At 45.6% G+C, this 23454-nt stretch overlaps 2 protein-coding genes and 1 pseudogene across 4 annotated transcripts in view; 1 reads left to right on the top strand and 2 right to left on the bottom strand.

The window, feature by feature from the left end:
• Positions 1-14999, bottom strand: part of MPHOSPH8 (M-phase phosphoprotein 8) — a 29824-nt gene extending 14825 nt beyond the window's left edge. The window contains exons 1-4 of the mRNA XM_016131727.2: positions 14715-14999; positions 6963-7118; positions 1324-2115; positions 291-390 (exon numbers count right to left, since the gene is read on the bottom strand). Coding sequence (XP_015987213.2) covers positions 291-390; positions 1324-2115; positions 6963-7118; positions 14715-14939 — 1273 coding nt within the window. The 5' untranslated portion in view covers positions 14940-14999. The remainder of the gene's footprint in view (positions 1-290; positions 391-1323; positions 2116-6962; positions 7119-14714) is intronic.
• Positions 8419-8534, top strand: LOC118609857 (annotated as a pseudogene).
• A 7708-nt stretch (positions 15000-22707) lies between the features above and the next one.
• The window catches only part of PARP4 (poly(ADP-ribose) polymerase family member 4), a 70581-nt gene continuing 69834 nt past the window's right edge, over positions 22708-23454 (bottom strand). For all 3 annotated transcript variants that reach the window (XM_016130740.2, XM_036228441.1, XM_016130736.2), the window contains one exon: positions 22708-23038. In XM_016130740.2, coding sequence (XP_015986226.2) covers positions 22828-23038 — 211 coding nt within the window. In that variant the 3' untranslated portion in view covers positions 22708-22827. The remainder of the gene's footprint in view (positions 23039-23454) is intronic.

Genomic DNA, 23454 nt, shown 5'->3' with positions numbered 1-23454 from the left:
TTCTGCCGTAGCTAATGTCCTGTTTCTGTAACTCTACCGAATGCCATCAACATACTCAAAAGGAGAAAAAACAAGGTGAAGAGAAGGGAAAAATTACTGCTAGAAACAACACAAACTGTTAAATAACCACCTACAGAAACGGGCTGAACTGAAGGAGCGTAAGGTTCTAAACTGCCCAGGGAAGAGAGTTTCCCAGTTCTGTGACACCGCGGGTTAGGGCCGAGACAGCCACAAGTGAACTGAACCCTTGTATAAAGGTGGCGAGGATAAAGGTTAGAGTTCACACTCACTCTTCAATCCCTTTGGCTCCCTGCGGCCTTTTTCTTCCTTGTCCGAATCATGCTTTCTCTGGTATTTTTCTTTGGGTTCATTTTTTTTGGTCTCTTTCTCCTGAAAGAGACAGATATAAGACTCAAAACCGATACAGATAAGAACTGATACCAAATGTCTGAAAACTGGAAACACAGGTCCCTGGCCACTGTGACTTGATCTCGTTTCACATCTGCTGCTCTGTCAGCCGACATCGCCCCATAGCCATGGCATTTACAAAACAGTAAATTCAAAACCAACGCCGGTTTCCTCAGGTTTCTCTTAGTAATTTAATTATTAAAAATAAAGAAAATTCCAAAACTTCACCCTGTAGTCCTACCACCAAACGTGGCTATTTTTATTTCTGCACACAATGCCTCCTGATCTTTATCATTTTGCACAGAAAACTGTTTAAAATTCATTTTTCTTTATTTACACTGCACGTTTTTACATGGCTGTTCCTAAGTATGTATGGTTTCTTCACCATAAAATTTTGTAAACTCTTGTAATTTTACTACATTACCCCCATAATTAGTATTTCTACGGATATGTAATATTTCCCAAGTAGATACAGTTTCTTAGCCACTTCCCTCATTGCAAGGCTGGTATTAATTTTAGGAAACACTGCGATAAATATCTTTGTATACATAGCTCTTTCTCCTTTAAAATGATTTCTTTAAGATGCACCCACAAAACTAGGAATAGATTAAAAAAAAAGTTTTTATATCCCTTGAAAAATACTGCATATGTGAATACTTTCGTAATGCAGAAAACACTTTGTTTAAAAAGCTATAAAAGGCATTTTTGAATTTCTGTAAGAACTCAAAGGCCTCGGAGGTTAGCACGCTGCGCGTACTCTCATCTAAGTAAAACGTGGGGGGCAATCGGGAAGCGTGTGAGCTGGGGACACGCCAAGCCCACAGCCACGCCACGGCCACGACAGAACGTGGCGTGGATTCCCCGCGCACCCAGAGGGGCTCTGGCTGGCGCGGCCGCCCCCGGCAGCGTACTCACGTCCTCGGCCGAGCCGCCCGCCCGCCAGCTCCTGGGCGCCTCGGCCTCCGCGCTCCGGCTGCGCTCCTGGCCGCGGGGCGTCTTGCACGTGTGTCGCCGGCCGGAGCACTGGCCGCTCTCCAGGCCCGCGCGGCCCCGCGGCTCCTCAGACCTGCGGGGCCTCTTCTTGGCCCCCTTCCCCCTGCCGTCGCCGTCCTCCTCCGTGCTGCCCGCGTCCTCCCGCGGGCTCTCCAACACGGCGTCTGGCCCCACGTCCAGCCCGGCTTTCTCCTTCGCGCCTCTGGCCTTTGGTTTCTCCTCTCGGTTGGCAGGCTGGGACTCGTCATTGTCCCCCTCCTGGGAAGAGGGCTCGTTAAGTGCACTTGATTCCGAGTCCAACTGAGAGTCCGCACCCCTCTCTTTTTTCGTTTTTCTGTTTTCTTTGGAATCTTCTCTTGTTTTAGCCTTTAAATCTCTTCCTTCGCCCTTTTTAACTTTCTTCGATTCCTTCGTTTCTTTTATTTCATCTTTTTTGGGCTTCTTGGGTTCCTTTGGTTCTTCTTTGGCTTCTGAGAGCCTCTTCTTTGTCCTCAGGTCGAACCCCGAGCTCTCCGGGGTGCTCTCCAGGTCCAACCGGGCCCGATCCCGGAGCTTCCCGGTCTTGGCCTTCTTCTTCTTCCCCACATCCGGGCTCGGCTCTTCCCGCTGCCTTAACTTTTTCTTTTTCTTCTTTGGAGAAGTATCTTCCTTTGCCTCGCTTTGCTGATCGCTATCAGAGTTTGCCTCAAATATGTCATTACTTAAAGAGAGTCTCTACAAAACAGAAAAGATTTAAATACCCATTAACACAGTTAATTTAAAAGGTTTAGAAAAGCAGCACTAAGAAATCCGGTACATGTTTTTCTCAAGGGGTTTCTAAACTTAAAATCACTTACCCAAGCGGAAGTGGAATACTATCGCTTACATCTGATCTAGCAAACAGGCCTTGGGAGTGGCGATAAGCCTCGGTTTCTAAAGCAGATAAACACGGCTGTTGAAGGCTTCAAACTACAGCAGACATGAAGAGTCTTGTGTATGGTAGGTGGCTGTTCCTTTGAACTTCAAAATTTGCAAAAACACCAAGAAAGTAATTCGTATAATACGACTTTCATGGTTGCCAAAAATGTAGCTACCAATCCAAACACAATGGTATTTAAAAAAAAAACTCTGGGTCCCCAAACGTCCTTACACTTGCTATTACATTTCCCTGTTCATGGAATTAGCACAGGCAGCACCCAAACCGCACCTCCGCCACTGGTCTATTACCGACGGCTGACCGTGTGCCGGGCAGGGATGCGGGGGTCGGCCCCGCAGATACAAACCCTCAAGGCCGCTCAAGTACTGCACGTCGAAGGGGCGAGAACACCACATACAGGTGCCCTCCACGCCTGCGGACTGCCAAGGCTGTGTATTTACTGGAAAGTATGTGCATGGAAGTGTAGTCCAAACCCGAACTGTCTGGGGCCGAGCGAAGGTGAGTTCGACAAGGAGGGAGAGGGAAGGCAGGGAGGAAAGAGGTGCTTAGTTAGCAAATAAATGAACCTGCTAATCAAACTGGTAATGCCATCACAGAGAAGAGAAACCAAAGAATCCAAGTAAATTTAACGCTAAATACACTCAGGGAACCTACTGCAAGTAAAGACACATGCAAATAATTGTGGACCTTACCGTAGAACAGGAAAACCTGACACTGATTTCTAATCACGCGGCACTGCATCAGTGCAGACCACGCTGATGGGAACCAGCGTCCCATCACTCAGCAGTGTCCCCCGAGAGCGTCTGATCCTTCTAATGCCATCCCCACCCCGGCCATCTGCAAAGCGCTTCAGTGCTGGCTCCTAAGCAGGTAACCAAGAGAAGACTTCCCTCTGGCCACTAAGACTATTCCCCAAGGTAGTTCGTTACCATCTGTGGGTTTTACACATACAATGGGTTGCTGTAACCGGTCATGGGATCCTTGGTCAGATTCAATGAAGTCAAGACATTAAAAGATTAGCTGCCACTTGATGAACAGTTATTGTCTGCCATCAGACAACAGGTATTAGGTGTTAACTTTAAAAGTAATCATTATCACAATAGAGACTTAAGTCCTGAGTCTGAACACTTCCCATGTGCTAGCGACCTGTCTTCTTACTCATTTTAATAGTCTGACACATTATTTATGACCCCAATCAGGACAACTCTGAAAATGAAATGGCCCTATTAATAACAATACCAAGCCAACAGGTGTGAACTGGGGCTGACCCAGGCAATTCACGTCGCTCTGCTTGTGTGACCTCCGCCCTCAGGAACGCGAGGCATGACAGAGCAGTGACGCACGTGTGCAGTGCACAGTACCTGCCCCAGGCCGCCTCCCCTCAGGTGACCACCCGTGGACATCCCGAGGGGGTCCCAGCACAGCCCCGCCCCAGGCTCTTCTGGAAGCGCACCCCTGCACTCACAGAGCCCCTACCGCCTTTGAGAACTGCTGTGACTGAAAGAAGAGGTGTCACTAGAAATTAGTTTCTTGCATGACATTAGAAATTCTTATGAAGACAATTCCAAAAGAAGAATTTTAAATCATTTTGGGCCATGGCACTATTGGAACAAATTTACTTTATAAAATGTACATTCTTAAAAATGTTTATTTGGATGGGCAAATTCTAATTCATTTTACATTAAAAGGGTGTATGTAGTTATTTTTCTATAGCCACACTTTAAACGAACACAAGTATTTCAAAAAAGCTACCCTACGCCCCGTCAAAGCGATCCTCGAATCTTAAAGGTGAACTTATCTCTTTACTGAGCAGTTGTACACAGGCAACTGTTTCCTGATTTTTTTTTTTTTAAAAAAAGCAGAAGGCAAAATCCTTGATATATGGTACTGCCCTTAAAAAAAAAAAAAATCATAGATGTTCGGCTTGCAAGGCACCTCAAGATCAAAAGCCAGATTTTACCAATCTTTCTGTAACTGGCCATTTACAGGTCTGGCCCACATACGACGTTCTATGTTTACCAGAAAAAAACCTTTGCCTAAATAAGGGAAAAAACCCCAGGAAGGTAAAAATAGTAAAAACGTTGCTGTAACAGTACAGTGGAAGCTCACCTGTGTCACATGTCAGCCGTCAGGTGCGAGGCAGGCCAGTGGCTGCCTTGTTTGTAGATTTTCAGTCCATTAAAAATGAAGGACTGGACCATATTGCACATAAGGAATGTCAAAAAGCATCTCAATTTTATTTTCAGTTTGAAACAACTGAAAGGCAGCATAAAGATAAAAGGGTATCCAACTCTAAATAATAAAAAGTATTTTAATGAACGAATACCATTTCTGCATCATGTATATTTTCTAGTAAATGGTATTAACAACCATTTTGGGGTTATTTTAGAAACCATTTCTAACTTATGATGCTAAGTCCTAAGCAAGCAGTGCTCCCAGAATTAAGAAGAAAAAGTGAAAAATCAAATATTCTTACAGATGCTACTGTGGTAAAACCTCTCAATAAGACAAAAACTTTGGTGATGGAAAAATATCACAATCTTCACAGGCAGTGCATATGCTGCTTGTAATGAACACGAACAAAGAGGGGAACAGGGCAATTTTCTCCTACTGACTCTCCTTCTCTATTGTCAAAGAATCACAAGAGCCTTTGAATTTCAAAACTACTTTTGCTACAGGGAAAGCAGGTCAACGACTAGTTGTATTTCTACCATATTCCTGTCCACTGACACCACCTCAGTGATTAGACCAAAGAGTTACAGAAACATAACGAGGGAATGCATGAGAAAGCTGACTCAATACAGGAAATGGAGATTTTGGTCTTATGAAGATTTGAAACGTTATAGGATCTGCAATTTTAAATTATTCATGAAATAGGGTAGCGTATAAAAAGAGAGTTTAAAGTGGGGAAATATCTTTCTAAAATTAGGATAAATATTTTTAGGTTTAAGAGTATGCCTCAAACATACCAGTCATCATCAATAATTTTAAAGCGAGAGAGTTGCAAGATGCGTTTAACTGGAGGCTTGATAAAGTGAAACAAAGGGGCAATAAAACCAGAGTTCTCAAGACTTTTGGGGAGAAATTTCAGCAAACTTATCTCACTAACAAGACAGGAAAGTAAGAAATTGAGAAATACATACACCTTAGCAAGACTTTAATCACAAAGTCTAAATTTTGAGAGTAATATGAACCAATCATAAAGTAAAACTTGTGCATTGTGTTTGTGGGAGCATTTTTAGGGAAAAAGGGAAGGAGTAGGCATTCATTCTAGAAAAGTAAAATATAACTATAGCAAAAATTTTTGGGGAAAAACGTCTACTTTTATCTGAACTTATTTTGTAAAGGGCTTCCTTTACAAAACTTTTTAAAGTGCCAAGCATTTTGCTTAGTAATTTAAAAACCATATTTATTAAAGGCCTTGCCACAATAACATAATTTTTAAAAACTGGTAATTCACTCCTCTCAATGTAATTCAAGCTACAGCCCAAACCGAAAGGTGACCCACCACAGTGCAGTGGCCGGCCGGACCCGCACTGCCCGCTGGGAGCTCGGCCGCACCTGTCCGCATGAAGTGCTGACCCAGCATCGGGCACGCCCACGGTACCAGTGCTCCGTAACAGAAGTCGTCTCTGTCACTGCTGCTGCTGCTGCTGCTGCTGCTGCTGCTGCTGCCATCACACACAGCAAAAACTAGGTCGAAACGCTGGTTTGGTCATTTGAAAAAATACTATTTTTAAAAGTGTGGTTGAAATTCAAAATGCAGAAAGAGAAAAGATCAATATTCAGCCCTTAAAGACTTCAATAAGAAAATCTGTTTCTTGTGGGAAAGTTTCACTTTGTAAGATTTTCACTATATTCAAAGTTCAAGAACCTCTGCCAGTATTAAAAACTGTTTCTAATGAAAAAAAAAAAAAAAGAGTTGGTTCCATTTATATAGATGTTATAAATGCAATTTCCATTGTAAAGTAAAATGGGAAATTCTTCCGAGATAATAAAGCCAATTCAATTATTTGTGGAACATGAGAATCAAGGATAAAACATGGACAAGGCCACAGGAGAAAACCCTGTGTTGCATTTAACATCCTCCCTCTCTAGCTCGTCAAACCTTCTTCCAAACTGCTGATGGACGCTCACCCTGCCTGAAGTCCTGCCGTCCCTCTGTCCCTCCTCACCACGAGGAAGAGCTACCAATGGCAACGAAGCAGCTCAAGACTGAGGTGGGCACAGAGGAAGAAAAGAAAGGCCTGGATAACCAGACCTGTAAATAACTGAAATGCTATGAAAATCTGTTAACAATGCAGATTAAACATGAACGCATGCATTATATCTGTAGTAATAATGTGAACGGCACGAAAAATTTTCCTCAGGTATACAAAAACAAAGACGCTTATTACATCATGGACAAGGGGTCAACATGTCTTCCCTCCCCCACTTCCGTCTTATCCTTAACTTGAGGGGGAATAGTCACTAACACGTCCAAACCATACTTGTCTGTCAACTGCAGTCAGATTGGCTACAGAAAGTGCAACAGGAATACTGTATGTTTTATGAATGGTTGTGAATCCTTTATTGCAATCTTTGTATTAGAATTTATAATAAATGTATTGTACTGGAAAAAAAAATAAGTGATGAAATGCGGTACCTGAGTGTCTTTCTTGACTGGTTTAGCTTTGTTATCTACGACTTTCTTCCTGAATTCGAGAAGCACCTCCTTGCAGTCCTCCAGGTGGACCTCCGGCTCCCAGGTGTCATCGTCCGACGTGTATCCTTTCCAGCGGACTTTATAAAGTACTTTGCCCTGTTATGTAAGTGAAGAAACAGGCAAATAAAGAACATTACTGATGACCAAATTTCCAAAAACATAATTGCTGACAATATGAGAACAAACTTGAAGTGATGATTCATAGCATTATAAAGTACGTTCATCTCCTGAAGTGGCTTAAGAAAAAAATAAGATCACACCAAATGCAGTAGCAACAAAAGTAACAATAAACAAGTGTGACCACATCAAACCAAAAAGCTTCTGCACAGCACAGGAAACCATCAATGAAACGAAAAGGCAGCCTACTGAATCAAGAAAGTATTTGCAAATCACAAATCTGATAGGGTGCTGATATCCAAAACATATAAAGATGCACAGAATTCAACAGCAAAAAATTCAAACAATCCAATTAAAAAATGAGCCAAAGATGTAAATACCCATTTTTCCAGAGAAGACATACAGATGACCAACAGGTATATGAAAGATGCTCACCATCACTAATCGTCAGGGAGATGCAAATCACACCCACAGTGAGATGCCCCCTCACACCTGTCAGAATGACCATCATCAAAAAGAGACAAGTGTTGGTGAGGATGTAGAGAAGGAGACCCTCGTGCACTGTTGGTGAGATGTAAACTGGTGTGGCCACTACGGATGACAGTGTGGCGGTTCCCCAAAGAGTTAAAACTGGAACGACCACATGGCCCAGCAGTCTCACTAACTTGAAAAGACATCTGCACCCCTGTATTCACTGCAGCATTACCTACAGCAGCCAAGACATAGAAGCCACCGAAGTGTCTTTCCAGTGGTGACTGGATAAAGAACACGTGGTACATACACACAATGCAACACTACTCGGGCATCGGAAAGGATGAAATCTTGCCTTCTGTGACAACACGGATGGATCTTGAGAGCATCATGCTAAGCAAGGCCAGACAGAAATGATGAGAACCATGACTTCACTCAAATGTGGCATATAAACAGAGCAACAAACGAACAAACACAGCAAACTCACAGATCCAAAGAACATTATGGTGGTCACCAAGGAGAAAGGGGTAGTGAGGACGAGGAGGGTAAAGGGGGTCAAATATATGGTGACGGAAGAAGACTAGATGGTGCACATACAATGCAACAGACAGACGACACAGTAGAAAATGATGAACCTGAAACTTAATATAATGTTATTAACCAATGTTAGCCCAGTAAATTTAATTAAAAAAATGAAAACGATAAAATTGTTAGAAAATAGGACATGGTTCCATAGTGTAGTGGTGAGCACGTCTGCTTTACACGCAGAAGGTCCTGGGTTCTCGCCCCAGTGGAGCCACTGTCCATGGTCTACAGCTAAGCCACCCTGAACAAGCCTGATGTCTGATCTCGGAAGTTAAGCAGGGTCAGGCCTGGTTAGCACTTGGATGGGAGACCACCTAGGAAGACCAGGTGCTGTAGGCATAAATAATAAAAAGAAGTTAAAATTTTTTTAAAAAAACATAAGGATAAATCTTCAGGACCTTGGATTTGACAGTGGATTCTAGGATATAACATCAACAGCACAAACTAAAAATAGAGAAAAAGACTATCAAAGGACCAAAAACTTATGCATCAACGGACATCAAAAGAATGAAAAGGGAACCCACAGAATTAGAGAAAATATTTGCAAATCACATCGGATAAGGGACTAATGTCCAGAATGCAAAAACAACCCCCACAACTTAAACAAACAAACAAGACAAATAACCCACTTAAAAATGGGTAAAGGACTTGAACAGACATTTCTCCGAAGAAGACACACGAATGACTAAGATGCTCAACATCGTCAGTCCTTAGGGAAATGAAAATCAAAATCACGAGATACCACTTTGCACCTGGGAGAGGAGTATACTAACACACACACAACAACAACAACGTGGAAACCAGTAAGTGTTGGTGAGGAAGTGGAGATGTTACGACCTTCTTACACTCGTGCTGGGAACTGCTGAGGAAAACAGGCAATTCCTCAAAAAGCTCAACGGAATTACCTGATGACCCAGCAGCTCCCCTCCTAGGTAGAGACCCCAAACGAATTGAAAACGGACTCAAACAGATACCTATACGTTCAGTGTAGCATGTTCACAACAGCTGAAAAGTAGAAACAACCCAAGTGTCCATCGACAGATAAACACACAAAATGTGGTGTGTACACTCAAGGGAACGTTATTCAGTCTTAAAAGGGGAGCAAGTTCTGACACATGCTTCTTCATGAACGAACCTTAGAAACATTAGGCTAGGTGAAATAAGCCGGACACAGAACACGTGGTGTCTGAGTCCAGTTACACGAAGTACCTAGAACAGGTAAATTCACTGAGACAGAAAGAGTGGTGGCTCCAGGGGCTGGGGGAGGAAGAACAGGGAACTACTGTCCAAAGGGGAGGGATTTCAGCTTGGGAATAAGAGAACGTTCTGGACATGGACGGTGGTGATGATCACACGACAATGTGAATGTACTTAATGCCACTGAGCTGCACACTTAAAAATGGTTAAGATGGCAGATTTTAAGATACGTATATATAAAATACACATGACAATTAAAAAGAATTTAGTTACCTATTGTGCCTCTTGCTCATTTTCGGCATTTTTGTTTTAAATTCTTTATGGCTGTTCGATCTTTGTCATATACAGCCCAAATGTGTGCATCTCCAGATTTCTGGTTTATTTTTTCTGCTCAATGCCCAATCTCCGTGAGAAGCAAGAACACACTCAGGAAGGTTTCCCACAAGAAGTGCAGAGGGCCATTCCTGCCGCACACCTCATGCAGACCACCGTAAAGGCGGCCACCTTCCCAGGCCGAGCGCCACCACGGCTCCCCGCCATTTCACCCTGCCATCGTCCTGCCAGCTGCGGAAGACAAAGCAGTGACATCTAGTAGGACCGGAAGCTACGAAATGATGGCAGAAGAGTCGACTTAGACTTTTAACTTTTAAGGGAACGGTGACTGTGTCAGCTGAAAAAGTATGCGCATTCTTTTTAGCAAAATCCTGCACAAAAACAATACGATTATATTACAACATTGTGTCTATGAAGGTGTAGTTAAAACAGACAATAAACAAAGCCTGGCTGTTTAAGAAGCGTGTACAAATAAGGGGAAAACAATCTCAGCAGCATGCAGTCTGGCCTAAAACAAAGCAGTGTGCCTGGGAGAACAATTGTCAAAAGAGTTACATCCTTATAGCAGAGTGCGGGAATATGATAATTTATATCATATTATATTGATAATAGGGTATGCCAACAAATGAGCCTTATTTATGGGCCATATTATTTGTGTGCATAATATTCGTGGTAAATTGTTGCTCAATGTAGCTTTGAAAAAACACTATTTACTTTCAAATAGGCAAGGAAAAAATGTACATAGAGAAAAAAGATAAAGCCAGTATTAACAGCCAGGGGATCTGGGTAAAGATACAAAGGAGATTTAGGTAATTCTTACAACTTTTCTCATGATAAGAAAAAAAAAGGCAGTCAAAACATTAGGACCTGCTCACTAGTACCTGAATGGTTGTAAATGTAATGCCAGTTACCAATTAGATTTGATCTAGTCAATGCGGAGGGTATGACAACTGTTCTCAGGTGCTAAAGAGCACATCTCAGCTCCTGCTCCGGATTTGACTGACTGGTAATTGACACCAGCCTTCATTTCAGCGGTTTTGTTTCATTCATTCATGCAACAGATATTGTGACAGGAACCTTTTGAATCTTACGGGTATAGCAGGAAACAAGATGAAATCTCTAAATTATATGTTCATTTATTTATGAGTCCTATAGATCCAAATATTGCTTGTGACTTTGCCATATAGCAAGGAATTTCATGATAGCCCTGGGATTTATAAATTTATCTTCAAAATTCCGGAATAGTCTGTATTTTTGGTAGCCAAGTTTTCTTTTAGCTTAATCAGTGAGCCAAACTAAAAGGCAGCAGATGGCTCCTCCTATCCTCCTAAATCGTGTACACTAGATAATAAGTTTTTTATTTAAAAATATTCAAGGCTGGCGGGTCTAAGTGTGTTATGAACATGAAATGTTTTTTTTTTTTTTTTTAAAGCGCAACTGTAATTAAGCATTTCAATGGACTTCAAATGTGTTAATAATAGAAGGATAAATATCTGGTCTTTATACCACTGCTTTGAACTCAAAAATACCTCATAAAAAAAGGAGTTACAATAATCAATAATACTAAGAATATAAAGTAGAGAAAAGCTTCCTATAAATTTTTCTCTAATGTTTGGAAATTAAGCAATATATGTGTAGATAACTTACAGAAATTGGAAAATATTTGTATCAGAATAAAAATGAACATACCACATGATTTATAAGATGCAACTAAACTAAAATCAGAAGACACATAATTTGAAAAAATGCCTGAAAAACAATGAACTATGTATCTACCTCAAGATGTTAGAAAAAGACCAGTAAATTAAGAACATAAAGAAAAAGGAGAAACTAATGAAATATAAACCAAACATTATCTAACATTAAAAAAGGGTAACCTCACAACCAATTTTGGTTTATTTTATGAACACGAAGTTGACTTAATGTTAGAAAGTGAACATAATTTACATTAATGGAATAAAGGGGAAAAATTATGTGATTATCTCGCTAAATACAGAAATTTAGTAAAAATTCAATATCTATTCATAATAAAAGTATTTGGCAATTAGAAATAAAAGGGAATTTCTTTAACCAACAAAGGGTAAATATATAAAAATTGTATTTGTTCAAGAAGACAATTTACCACTGCATCGAATATGTCAAATATACCTAAAAATAAATTTAATAAAAGATGTTCAAGACCTCAATAGAGATAGCTATAAAATATTGAAAGAAATTAAATTGATCTAAATTTATCCACAGATTCACTGCAACACCCCCCCCCCCAAATCCCGTTTTTAATGTCTGCAAGGAAACTGACAAGTTGATTGTAAAGAGTTACAAAGCTTGTTAAACAATAAGAAAGATTTGCTCATGAAACCTGATCTCTGCATTAAATTACACACAAAATCGAATGTAAAAATAAAATCTGAAAGGCGACTCAATAGAGGTTCTAGGGAAAAAAAGAATATCTAGGATAGAGAGAGATTTCTCAAACCATACATAAAAAGCACTCGACATCAAGACAGATTTAGTTTTCCTACATTAATCATATGAACTTCTGTTTATCAAAAAGACACAGCAGGAAAAGAGACCTGCAGTATACCATTAACGAAGGTTTGACTCTAGACTACAGAAAGGATTCCAACAAATCAATAAAGACAACTCAGGAGAAAAAGGCACTTCATAAAACACAACAAAATGACCCAAAAATAAGTACATGAAAAAATGCTCACTGATTTCAACACTGATTACTAATGTAGGATGTACGACAAAGAAAAATTATTAATGTACGATAAAGAAAAATTCAAACTGAAAGTAGGAAACACCATTCTATACCCACCAGCACTGGCTAACAATAAAAAGGCTGACAACATAAGGTGGTGTTGGCAGGATGGGAAACAAAAGGAATTCTCATAAACCACTTTCGAAATCTCCACTTAAGACTGAAGACATATGAGTTCTTATGTCTAAACAATTCTACTCCTAGGTGTATATAATCAAGAGAAACCTAAGTGCACAATCCTCCTGGAGGCACAGTCAATAAAGTTGAAACAAGCGTTATTCATGGTAGCCAAAAACTGGAAACAACCCAAGACCCATGGACGGTAGAAAAAAGACTGTAATCCAGTCGTACAACTGAATACTATGCAGCAACGAAAATGAAATAAACTTACAGCTCCACACAGCACAGGTTAAATCTCACAAAAACAGCAGATGCACGACACAAATACTGTGAAACTCCATTTAAATGAAGGGAAAAATCAGGTCAAACTGGTGTTGAGGAATGCATGCTTATGTGGAAAATTACAAAGGAAAGAAATTACCATATAATAATTCCAGATAGTTCTTCTGGGGGATGGAAGGGGACCCAAAAAGATTTCTGGGGGTGGCTATCTAGTATTTCTTGACTTGGGTGGGGGTTACATGGGTGTATGCTTTGTAATAACTAAGTTGTATAGTAAGATTTATACACTAAATAAGCAAACCAAATGGCCACAAGTATTAGAAAAAGTGAGTTTTTATTATGCAAAAGTGACTCAAATTCAAAACTGAAGCCAAAACCCCCAAGATTTTGTCAGATAATTAATTTTTTTTTTCTGAAAACATCTCCCCTCCCCTCCCCGCCCCAATTTGCAATAAAGTAAAGCAACAGCGCTAATATATGAAGTTGGTGTCAATGCTATTCTCCTGAGCCACACTCAGCACAGCAGCTGTTTTCAGTCTAACAGAATCCCAGACTGTGGCTTAGGAACTGCAGCAATCCCACAGGCTGCCTACTTAGCACAGCAGTCCCCAACCTTTGTGGCACCAGGGACCAGTGCTATGAGAATCCAGTGCCTGAGGATCTGAGGTGGAGCTGAGGTGGTGATGCTGGCGCTGGGGAGCGCCTGCAGATACAGAAGAAGCTCGGCTGCTTACCTGCCGCTCACCTCCTGCTGTGGGCCCGGTTCCTTAACCAGCCACAGACGGGACAGACCACAGCCCGGGGGGATGCGGACCCCCGCCTCAAACCACAAGGAGGCAGCGGCCACAGTCCCGGGGCACTAAGAGCGCTCATCTTCTAAATCAGTCATTCACAAGAGCACCTGCAAGTCCAAGGCCCTGAGAACCAGAATCTTTTACTGAACTTAGGTCGCTAAGTCTAACCCTCCTTTACAGCCTTTAACACTTAAGTTTCTTAGTTTCATCCTCCGTGACCAGTGTACAGGCTTCTGGTGCACTACCTACAGAGCTAAGCCTGAAGCAAAAAGCCAATCGATTCTAAAGGCAACACCCTCCTAACCAAACATTCCGCAAGCACCTGCCCCGCGCCAAGCACCGCGTTAAACGCACGTGATTCAAAACACGGAGAAACTGGCTCCACCTCTCACCTCGGGATGCCTTCAAGACATCTGGGTTAATTAGCTGTGAATATGTCTCCATCTTTACTGTACCGCGACTAACAACAGTATTGGTGGCACTGGATTTCACTTATTTACTGCCTTACTGGTCAGTGTCTGCGTGTGCGCGCGCCACAATTCATCGGGACCCGACACGGCCCCCAGCACACAGTAGGGGACCAGAAAGGGTCTGCAGAGCGAATGTTCAAAACAATGAAAATTAACACAAGGTCGCGCTCGATGAACGGGAAACAGAACGAAGACGCTGTAAGGAGCTGACCACCGAGTGGGGCGCTCGGCCACCTCACACCAGCGACCCAGCGGACACGAAGCAGGGGTGAGTGAAACCACCGGCGACCCCGCGGCAGGGACGGGCAGAGGCACCGCGCGGCGTCAAACGCCGCGGCCGGGCTCGGGAGAGCGAGCTCGGCCTGGTCCCCGGGAGCGGGCTGGGAGGGGCAGCGTCAGGGGTTCCCGTGTGGCCGCCACCGGGAGATGCTCAGGGACAGAGGTGGCGAGGCCGGGGTCCGGAGGCCTTTACGTGCACCCGCCCAGGGGAGCAGCGTCCCCAGGCGGGCGGGCCACCGCCGGGCGCGTCCCAGGCCCCCCGCCCGCGCCGCTCACGCACCCCCTCGGTCTTCACGTCCAGGATCTTCTCCACCTCGAACACGTCCTCGCCATCCTCCTCGCTGTCGCCCACGGCCTCCGCTCCCATCGCGCTCGCGTCCTTCTCCTCGCGCCAGGCTCCGGCTCCCTCGCCGTAGCCTTCGGGCAGCTCCCCGTGGCTGGGGGCGCCCGGGAGGGGGGCCGCAGCCACGCCCGCCGCCTCAGCCACCGCCGCGGCCGCCGCCATGGCCGAGGCTCCGCGAACCGCCGACCGAGAGTGCCTGCGACGCACAGCCCGCGCCCCCGCGCTGCGCGCTCGCCCCGTCCGCTCGGGCACCGTGACGCCGCGGCAGGGGAGCCGCCAATGGCGGGCTTGGACTCCGGAGCGACACGCACACCGACCAATCAGATCGAGGCGGGCCCGTCGGAGCCCCGCGGGGCCCGCGGGAAGTGGGTGGGCGGGCCGAGGGTGCCGGGCGGAAGTGCGCGCGGGGCGGGGGCGGGGGCGGGCTGGTGGCCCCGGTTGGGCAGAGCCGGCGCGCGAGGGGACGGTCCCTGCGCCGGGTGGTCCCCACGGAGACGCTAGGACAGGAACCCGCGGGCCAAGGAGACCCAGCGGGCCGGAACGGAGCGCCCCACGGCTCTTGCGTGACGGAGACGCATTTGACGCGTGTCAACGATCCAAACGCCTCAGTGCTGTTACACTCTAGCGAGTTCTGTTTAAAGATAAGCCTTTTTAAATTTATTATTACCAGACCAAAAACCATTAGTTTTCCAAGTTCTAGTTTTGTTTTTTCATTAAAACATCAGAGGACATGTAAAAAGTGTTTTCTCCAGATTACGAGTGACAAAGCCACCCAAAGTTGCTGGGAAAGTCCACCTCAGTAAATATTTTTCTCACTTTAAATTGCAAATAAAAGTGTTTAGAGCAGCGAGTTTTTTATTTTTGTTTCTTTGAATGGTGGACTTAGAATAACTTTTGGAACTCTTACAGAATCTGTGAGCCAGCAGGACCCTTGGGGGAGATGACCCGATCCTGAGCTGGCGCACTGGTTTGTCTGGTTTGCCTTTAAGTGCAGGCTGCGCACCATGTCCGGACTACAACGAGCATAGTCGGCCAGCTAGGGAGAAAGATGCGCAATTACAGTAATTAGATGTGCTTTTTAAAAATATTACAACCAAATAATGTTTATTGATGAGGGAAAGCTTCTTTTTCATAATTCCAGCCAATAAGTGTAGAAGAAGAGAATTCCAATACTTCGTGAAAATGATTCAGGCAACAAAACTATCAGGTGAGAGATGGATGAGGAACCGGAGGCTGAAGCATCTCTCCACAGAGTAGTTGTCAGTTGTAGGAGAAAGTGTCATGGTGGAAACCCACTGATCAGCGTATTGTTAAAAGTGGAACGACCAGGCGGTACAACTCTTGTGGACAAAATGCTGATCCTTAATGCACTGAGGCCTTTAGATCTCATTTCCAGTCTACAAGAAATATGGGAGGAAAGAAAAGGAAACAACTGGACAAGTCCATAAGGTGGGACATCCTATAGGACAGCCGACCCTGTTTCTTCAAGCCGACAGCAAAAGAAGAGAGAAGACAGTTCCAGGTTATAAAAACTTGGCACATATTTTAAATCTTGAAATAAAAAAGTATGTAGGCTCACTAGAAAACTTTAATCCAAAATCTGCAAAATAGAAATAAAATTCCTATTCCTCAAAGGTAAGCAGTTTGGAATGTGACATGACAGATTTTTATGTAATACACATAAAAACCCATTTATATTTTTAAAATGAGCTCGAGTTGCTCTGCCAATGCACCATATATATGCATGTGTGATGGGCATACGTGTGTGTCCATTTCTCCGTAGGATGAATTTCTAGATGTGGAATTCCTTTTAGTGAAATTTATAGGTCAAGGACGGTAGCAATTTAAATTTTGATGAGTACCATATTGCAAAATTTCATTTCACTATATGTTTATAGTAACAATGTAAGGAAGTATCTGTCTGCCCATAGCTCTCTGCTACCGGGTATTTTCAATCTTTTAAACCTGATGCAGAACAGGGCAAATTTCTCCGAGTTGCTGGGGGGTGACCAAGAGAAGAGGGTCCTTTGGTGTAGAGCGAAGAAAGAATTCAACACCGAAGTCAGAGTCAAAAGGAAAGTTTACTGGAAAAGGGATGACACTCCATAGAGCGTGGTCTCCTCTCAGGGGCAGAGAGTGAGAGGGACAGTGCCAGAGACAGAATAAGGCACTGAAGGAATGAACCCTGAATGTTGGGGGAATTCAGTTTATATGCCATTCTTTAGTTCCCATTTCCTTTGATATGGACGTACAGTGGGGAAGGGGAAGGGTATGTAGTAAGAATAAGTAGAGTGAGCCATCTGCTGGCAATTCCCAGCCTTTAATCCTTAGGTTCCCCTTGGTTTTAGCCATAGGGAATGACTCTGGCTTCCGGTTTCCCCTTCCCAGGGGTAGGGAATGGGTTGTTAGTAACCCAGCAGAAATCTTGCTGTTCTGAAGGCGTCCTCCTGCCTGACTGCAGGGCTGATCGGCATGTTGCTGTCTCAGATTGTGGCTTAACATTTTAATTCTCTTGCCTCCTCCCTACATTAAATCCATTAGGCTACAAAACCAAGAAAAGATCATTTATCTTTTGCAATTACATCAACTAAAGGGGCAAGGCCAAGGTCAAGGCCGAGGCCAAGACCTGACTGATTTGGCCAATAAAGGTGTAACAAGCCGAGCCATCTTAGATTTGGACACATTATTTCTTACCTATAAATAGCAAGAGGAAGACCAGTCAAAGATGCCAGCTCCCCTTGGTCCTTGCTCCATACCCCAAAAAGAGCCGGGTAAGTGCAACATGAGTTGTGGGGCACAGCACCATCGAGGAGCCAATTCTAGATGCAGCTGGGGGAGGGGCGTTATTCTGCAGCTGTGCCCTGTGCCTGGTACCTCATCAGACCAGGGAGGTTGTCCAACTTCTCTGTGGAAGTGTGCACAGGTGGCTCAACTTGCTCCCTAAGGCCAAGCCAGTGCGAACATCGGAGAGCACTTTGTCTGAGATACGTATATGTAACGAGCCCAGCGAGAAACCAACTAAGCAAGGACGACAGATCCTGATGGATTCCAGTCCTAGCGGACCACCCGGCGGTGCTGGTGGAGACAAGACACGTATTAAGCAGTAAGAGGTCGATGGTGGCTCGGATGCTGTCAATCTGCGATGGTCGATCAGCCGATCAGCGGAGGGCTCTTCTTCAAAGCAGAGCAGTCAGGAACCAAGAGTCAGAGGAACTAGTCCCGGGAGGATGGGGACCACGCTCTCTAAGTCTGCATTAGAATCCCTCTCAATTTATACTCTATGATGATGTCTTTGGTGTCTTATCAGCCAGCCACAAGGGTGTCTGTTTATCTTACACACTTCGGGTAGCTAAGACATTTTTTGGGGGGGTTTGCATTATCTGGGTTACACAGACCACTTTAACAGTAGCAACAGAGAGAAATACAACTTTTAAATTCTTATATCACACACACACACAAGAAATCATATTATGTTTGCCACTCAGATTACTGTAACAGAGGTGACAAAAACTGGTCTCATGACAGCCTCCTGGGGAGACAGGGAGGTGTTAGCCTGCCTGGAGGCTTTCCAGCTTGACACTGGAATCCTGACAAAGCTCTGGCACCACCGTCTAATCCGCAACCACCCTAATCCGGATCCTCAGTTGACATTCCCCATTCTATACCCTACCCCACATTACCCTATAAAAACTATGCCCTCCCGTCTCAGGGCACGACTTCTCTGGCCCCTCTCCTCTTTCCTCTTTGGACCAGTGAACCTTGCCCGGAGCCCTCTCCCAATAAAGGCTTGCTTTTAAAACTTCTCTTGGCATGTCACGCGTTTACCTTACACGTGGTGCCAAAACCTGGGAAGAGATTGTGTCCCAAGGCCTCCGGGAGGCCTTGAAGGGACTCTCCTTTTCATCCGGGACCTTTGCTGCCCACCTCCTACTGTCGGATAGGGTACGTTCCCTTTTGGTCTCCCCACCCTCTCCAGGCCTGGCCCGCCGGGGCCCCTGTCCGTAATTGCAGCCACATCAGGGTCACCTCTCCCTCCGTCATATTTGACTCCCGACCTGGTAAGTTACGAGAGACGTCTCTAACTTTCCATGGTCCTTTCTGCTGTTGGGTTAAATCAGACGGCTGATCTCTGGTTTCACCTGGCCGGGTGGCTGAGACCATGGGAGCCTCTAATTCGAAACCGGACCCCAGAACTATGCTTGGGTGTCTCTTAACAAATTTTAGCCATCTAGGCCTCGATCAAGATTTAAGACGTAAGAGACTGATCTTTTACTCTACCGTCGCCTGGCCTAGATATCCATTAGACCATCAATCTAAGTGGCTTGCTCTTCCGAACTCTGACAGATCTAGACACTTACTGTCATAGGACGGGAAAGTGGGCTGAAATCCCATATGTGCAAGCCTTTTGGGATCTGCGCTCCCGTCCCTCCCTCTGCTCTCAATGCTCCACTGCTCTGGTCCTCTTAGCTTGGGAGGCTGGCCCTAAGCCTCCCACCTCACCGACCCCTGACGCAGAAGGCGAAGCTGCAACCGACTCATCTGCATCTCCTCTCAACGACCCTCCAGAAATCCTTTCTCCCCCTCCACTCCGGCCTACCCTGCCGTCTCCCTACCCTAGTCCCTCAGTTTCTCCTCTGCCGCCCATCTTGCCGGACTCCACCACTCACCCGATATACCCTTCTCTTCCTCCTCCACCTCCGCCTGCTCCATCCCCTATCTCAGCCCATACCCGCTCCCGCTCTGCCCCTGCCCCGACTCTAACCTCCTCTGCCCTCTTCGAGAAGTCACCCGTCTGAAAGTGTCGTCTGAATCTACGTTCCTTTCTCTTTACAGGATCTCTCTCAAATAGAAAAGCGATTAGGGTCTTTTCCTTCTAACCCCACTAACTACATCAAAGAGTTTCGCTATCTCACTCAGGCCTATGATCTAACCTGGCACGACGTGTTTGTCATCCAGGCCTCGACCCTCAGGCCTGAAGAGAGAGATTGCATCCTCACCGCTACCAGGGACTATGCTGACCAAACTCACCTCACGGATGCCACCGTGCCCACTGGACCTCAGGCCGTCCCGGGAGCTGACCCGGGATGGGAATACCACGCTGGGCAAGATGGCGGCCGGCGACGTGACTTAATGATACAGTGCATCCTCAATGGCATGCAAACTGTCTCCAACAAGGTAGTTAACTTTGATAAGCTTCGGCAGGTAAACCAGGGGGCCGACGAAAACCCAGCTCTCTTTCTTAATCGCCTCACCGAGGCCCTTACTCAATACACCCGTCTAGATCCAACTTCCCCAGCGAGCGCAATGGTACTAGCCACACACTTTATTACCCAATTGGCCCCAGATATCAGAAAAAAATTAAAGAAGGCTGAGGATGGCCCTCAAACCCCTATACAGGATTTGGTGAAAATGGCCTTTAAAGTTTTTAATGCCTGAGAGGAGACGGCTGAAACTCGCCGCCAGGCCCGTCTCCACCAGCAAGCGGCACTCCAGCCCCAGGCCTTGGTAGCTGCCTTAAGGCCAGCGGGCCCCCGGGGCCGAGGAGCTGGGGTCAACCCAAAATCAACCCCCTCTGGGGCACGCTTCAAATGCGGCCATGAAGGCCACTGGGCCCGTCAGTGCCCTAACCCACGGGCTCCCACGAAGCCCTGCCCGATCTGCAGGCAGACGGGCCACTGGAAATCTGATTGCCCAACGACCGGATTGTCGTCGTCGGCACCTCCACGTGGGGGATCATGCAGTCAGGTGACAGCGTCACTGGAACTTCTCGAGTTAGCGGATGACTGACGAGGCCCAGACTCGGGGACCCCTCTCACTGTCGCTGAACCCAGGGTAAGGCTCCAGGTAGCGGGTAAGTCCATCTCCTTCCTGGTGGACATGGGGGCCACCTTCTGTTTTGCCTTCTCACTCGGGTCCTACAGTCCCCTCACCTAGCTCGGTTACGAGGACTGCCAGCACAGCCTCATGCCCACCTGAAACCCTTCCTCTCTCATGGTCCCTGGACGGCTTCCCCTGCTCGCACTCCTTCTTTGCCATTTTCACATGCCCAGCTCCCCTCTTAGGTGGAGATCGCCTACACAAGTTAGGTGCCTCTTTCTATATAAGGCCACAAATACAGGTCTCTCCACTCCTGCTACCTCTCCTAGCGCCAGATTCTCTCCTTCTTGGGCCTTGCAGGGTTTTCCCAACATCGGGTTCCTAACTTTGCCCTATTAGCTAAGCCACTATATCAGGTGGCCAAAGAAACCCCTACAGGCCCTCTTTCTGCTCCTGCTCTTGTTAAACAGTATTTTTCTAACTCCGAGACGCCCTGGCCTCGGCACCCTCTCTCACCCTACCTAACCCTGCTCGACCCTTCCACTTATTCACTGATGAACGTCACTGTAATTCCCCCACCACTGATCTCTTATCTACCTTCTCTCTCTCTCCTCCGTAGCTTACTCAGGCGGCACGCAGACTCGTGCCTCCCAGCCCCTACAACAGACCCAGCTACCGGACCAGCTGCCTCATAGTGATCCATTGTCTCCGGGGGACCAGGTCCTCCTCAAGGAGCTACAGCCTCAGTCACTAGAACCTTGGTGGTCAGGTCCACACACCGTCATCCTGACCACACCGACAGCTGCCAAACTCCTGGGTCATCAGTGCTGGTACCACCTCACTCGCCTGAGTGTGCTCCGCCTCACAATGCATGGAACACATCCGTGAAGTCTCCCGGATTACAGCCAATCAGCTACTTTCACATCCATATGCTCAGCTCCCCACCGAAGTCCCGGCCTCAGACCCCCAACCTCTTCGCCCCTGGTCAGCAGGAAGTAGCCAGATTTGACTCGGCACCCCTATACCAAAGAGGTCGGGATGTTAGGTCTGCGGGGGGGCCTGCCAGGAAGCCTCCCAGCTTGACATCGGAATCCAGACAAGGGCCCACCCTAAAGCTCTGGCACCACCACCCTAATCTGGATGATCAGCTGACATTCCCCATTCTACACCCTACCCCCACATAACCCTATAAAAACTACACCCTCCCGTCTCAGGGCACGACTTCTCTGGCCCCTCTCCTCTCTGGACCAGCGTCCGGGAGCGCTCTCCCCATAAAGGCTTGCTTTTAAAACTTCTCTCAGCATGTCACATGTTTACCTTACAGGAGGCGAGTGGGAGAAGGGCTCCTGGCAGCTCCTCACAAGGCTCCCATCCTTCAGGTGCCAGCAGGATCACAGGCACTCCACCAGGACGCAGCTGCAGTTCAGGCCCAGGCAGTGAGGGCAGGTCACACATCAGGATGCTGGACGTCACTCGAGAGGAAGGCAGGGCTAGCAGTAGGAAGGAAAATCCTGAACCACACAAATGAGGTGGGGTGCCAGGCGGTTGGCAAATGGCAGCACCAAGGACAGGTAGCACAGCCAAAAGGCTGGATGTCAAAGAAACCGGGGTTTTACGGACAGGTGGAGGAGTGATGGCTTAGAGGGGGTGGTGTGGAGGAAGCCGGGCAGTGACCTTATGCCCTTCACAAGAAATAACTCGGAATGGATCACAGACCTAAATGTAAAATGCAAAACAATGAAACTTCTAGAAGATAACAGAGGTGAGAATCTAGAGGACCCGGGGTTTGGTGTTGAGATTTGAGACACACAACACAGAAAGCAAAGGCCAGGAAGCATGGCTTGGGACACCTAGTTTCTCTAAGTAACAGGAAGTGCAGACTAGGACCCACACCGGGAGTGTGCATGCTGGGGGCGGGCTCTTGACACCCAGGGCCTTGGACACAGGTGTGCATGCCAGGAGCGCAGACATTGGCCACAGACCCCCTTTCTTCTCCACTTGCTCAGTCCAGGTGGGCCAGCTGTCCCCCAGACTCGTGAAAGGCGAGAAGGCCAAGAGCTTCCAAGACTGCCCCGATGTGTCTCATAATCTCAAAATGTTTAAACACAAAACATCTGAAATATTGTAATTTTTATTTTATTACAGCTTGTTAGTTCATTGCGATAATAAATTGTTTCCATTTATTTTAAAGTGACTTATTGCTACAGTCAATAAAAATCAGAATTAAATTTCATTATAGGTTACCTATTAATATTTGATTGTAATTAAGAACTCTGTGGAGAGGCGAAGTGGTGTTTACGGGTTGGGGTCTCAGTAGCTGTTTAATGGCAGAATCCCAATCTTTACCCAATTCAAGCCGCTGGCAGATAGATGGATACTGTCTTTCAGTTCTTCTTACCCATTCACTTGCTTTCTTTATTTTCTCAGAAGCCCAGGGAATATCCCTAGATTAAAAAAAAAAAAAGTTTCCGTTGATTTCAGGATTTAAATACATATGAAATGTAAAGTGGTACCAAATCTAGCACATTATGTCAGACACAATAATTCTGCTAAAAATTAAGAGAGTTAATAAAAGCAGTTCTCTGGCATTGTATTAAAGTCCTTCTATAAGTCCGACCTGGTGCTTTTAAGCGATTCAGTACATTGTTAGGTATATTATACCCATCACTTCCCGATTCCCACTGTGTCTCATTGAAGACCCGCTGCCTCCAGGATGACTCAAGCATCTCCAAGCCTTTATATTAAAGTGATTATTGTCACTTTTCCATTCTTCTCCATCTAAATCCTATCTAATCTTTAGTATAAACTCAATCCTATTTTAAAAGCCAAACTTCCACTTATCTCTCCTTTCTACTGTACT

This window comes from Rousettus aegyptiacus, unplaced genomic scaffold (assembly GCF_014176215.1).
Source record: "Rousettus aegyptiacus isolate mRouAeg1 unplaced genomic scaffold, mRouAeg1.p scaffold_m13_p_11, whole genome shotgun sequence".
NCBI classification, from domain to species: Eukaryota; Metazoa; Chordata; class Mammalia; order Chiroptera; family Pteropodidae; genus Rousettus; species Rousettus aegyptiacus.
Note: the sequence above shows the minus strand (reverse complement) of the source record. Positions and strands in the feature narration are given on the sequence as shown.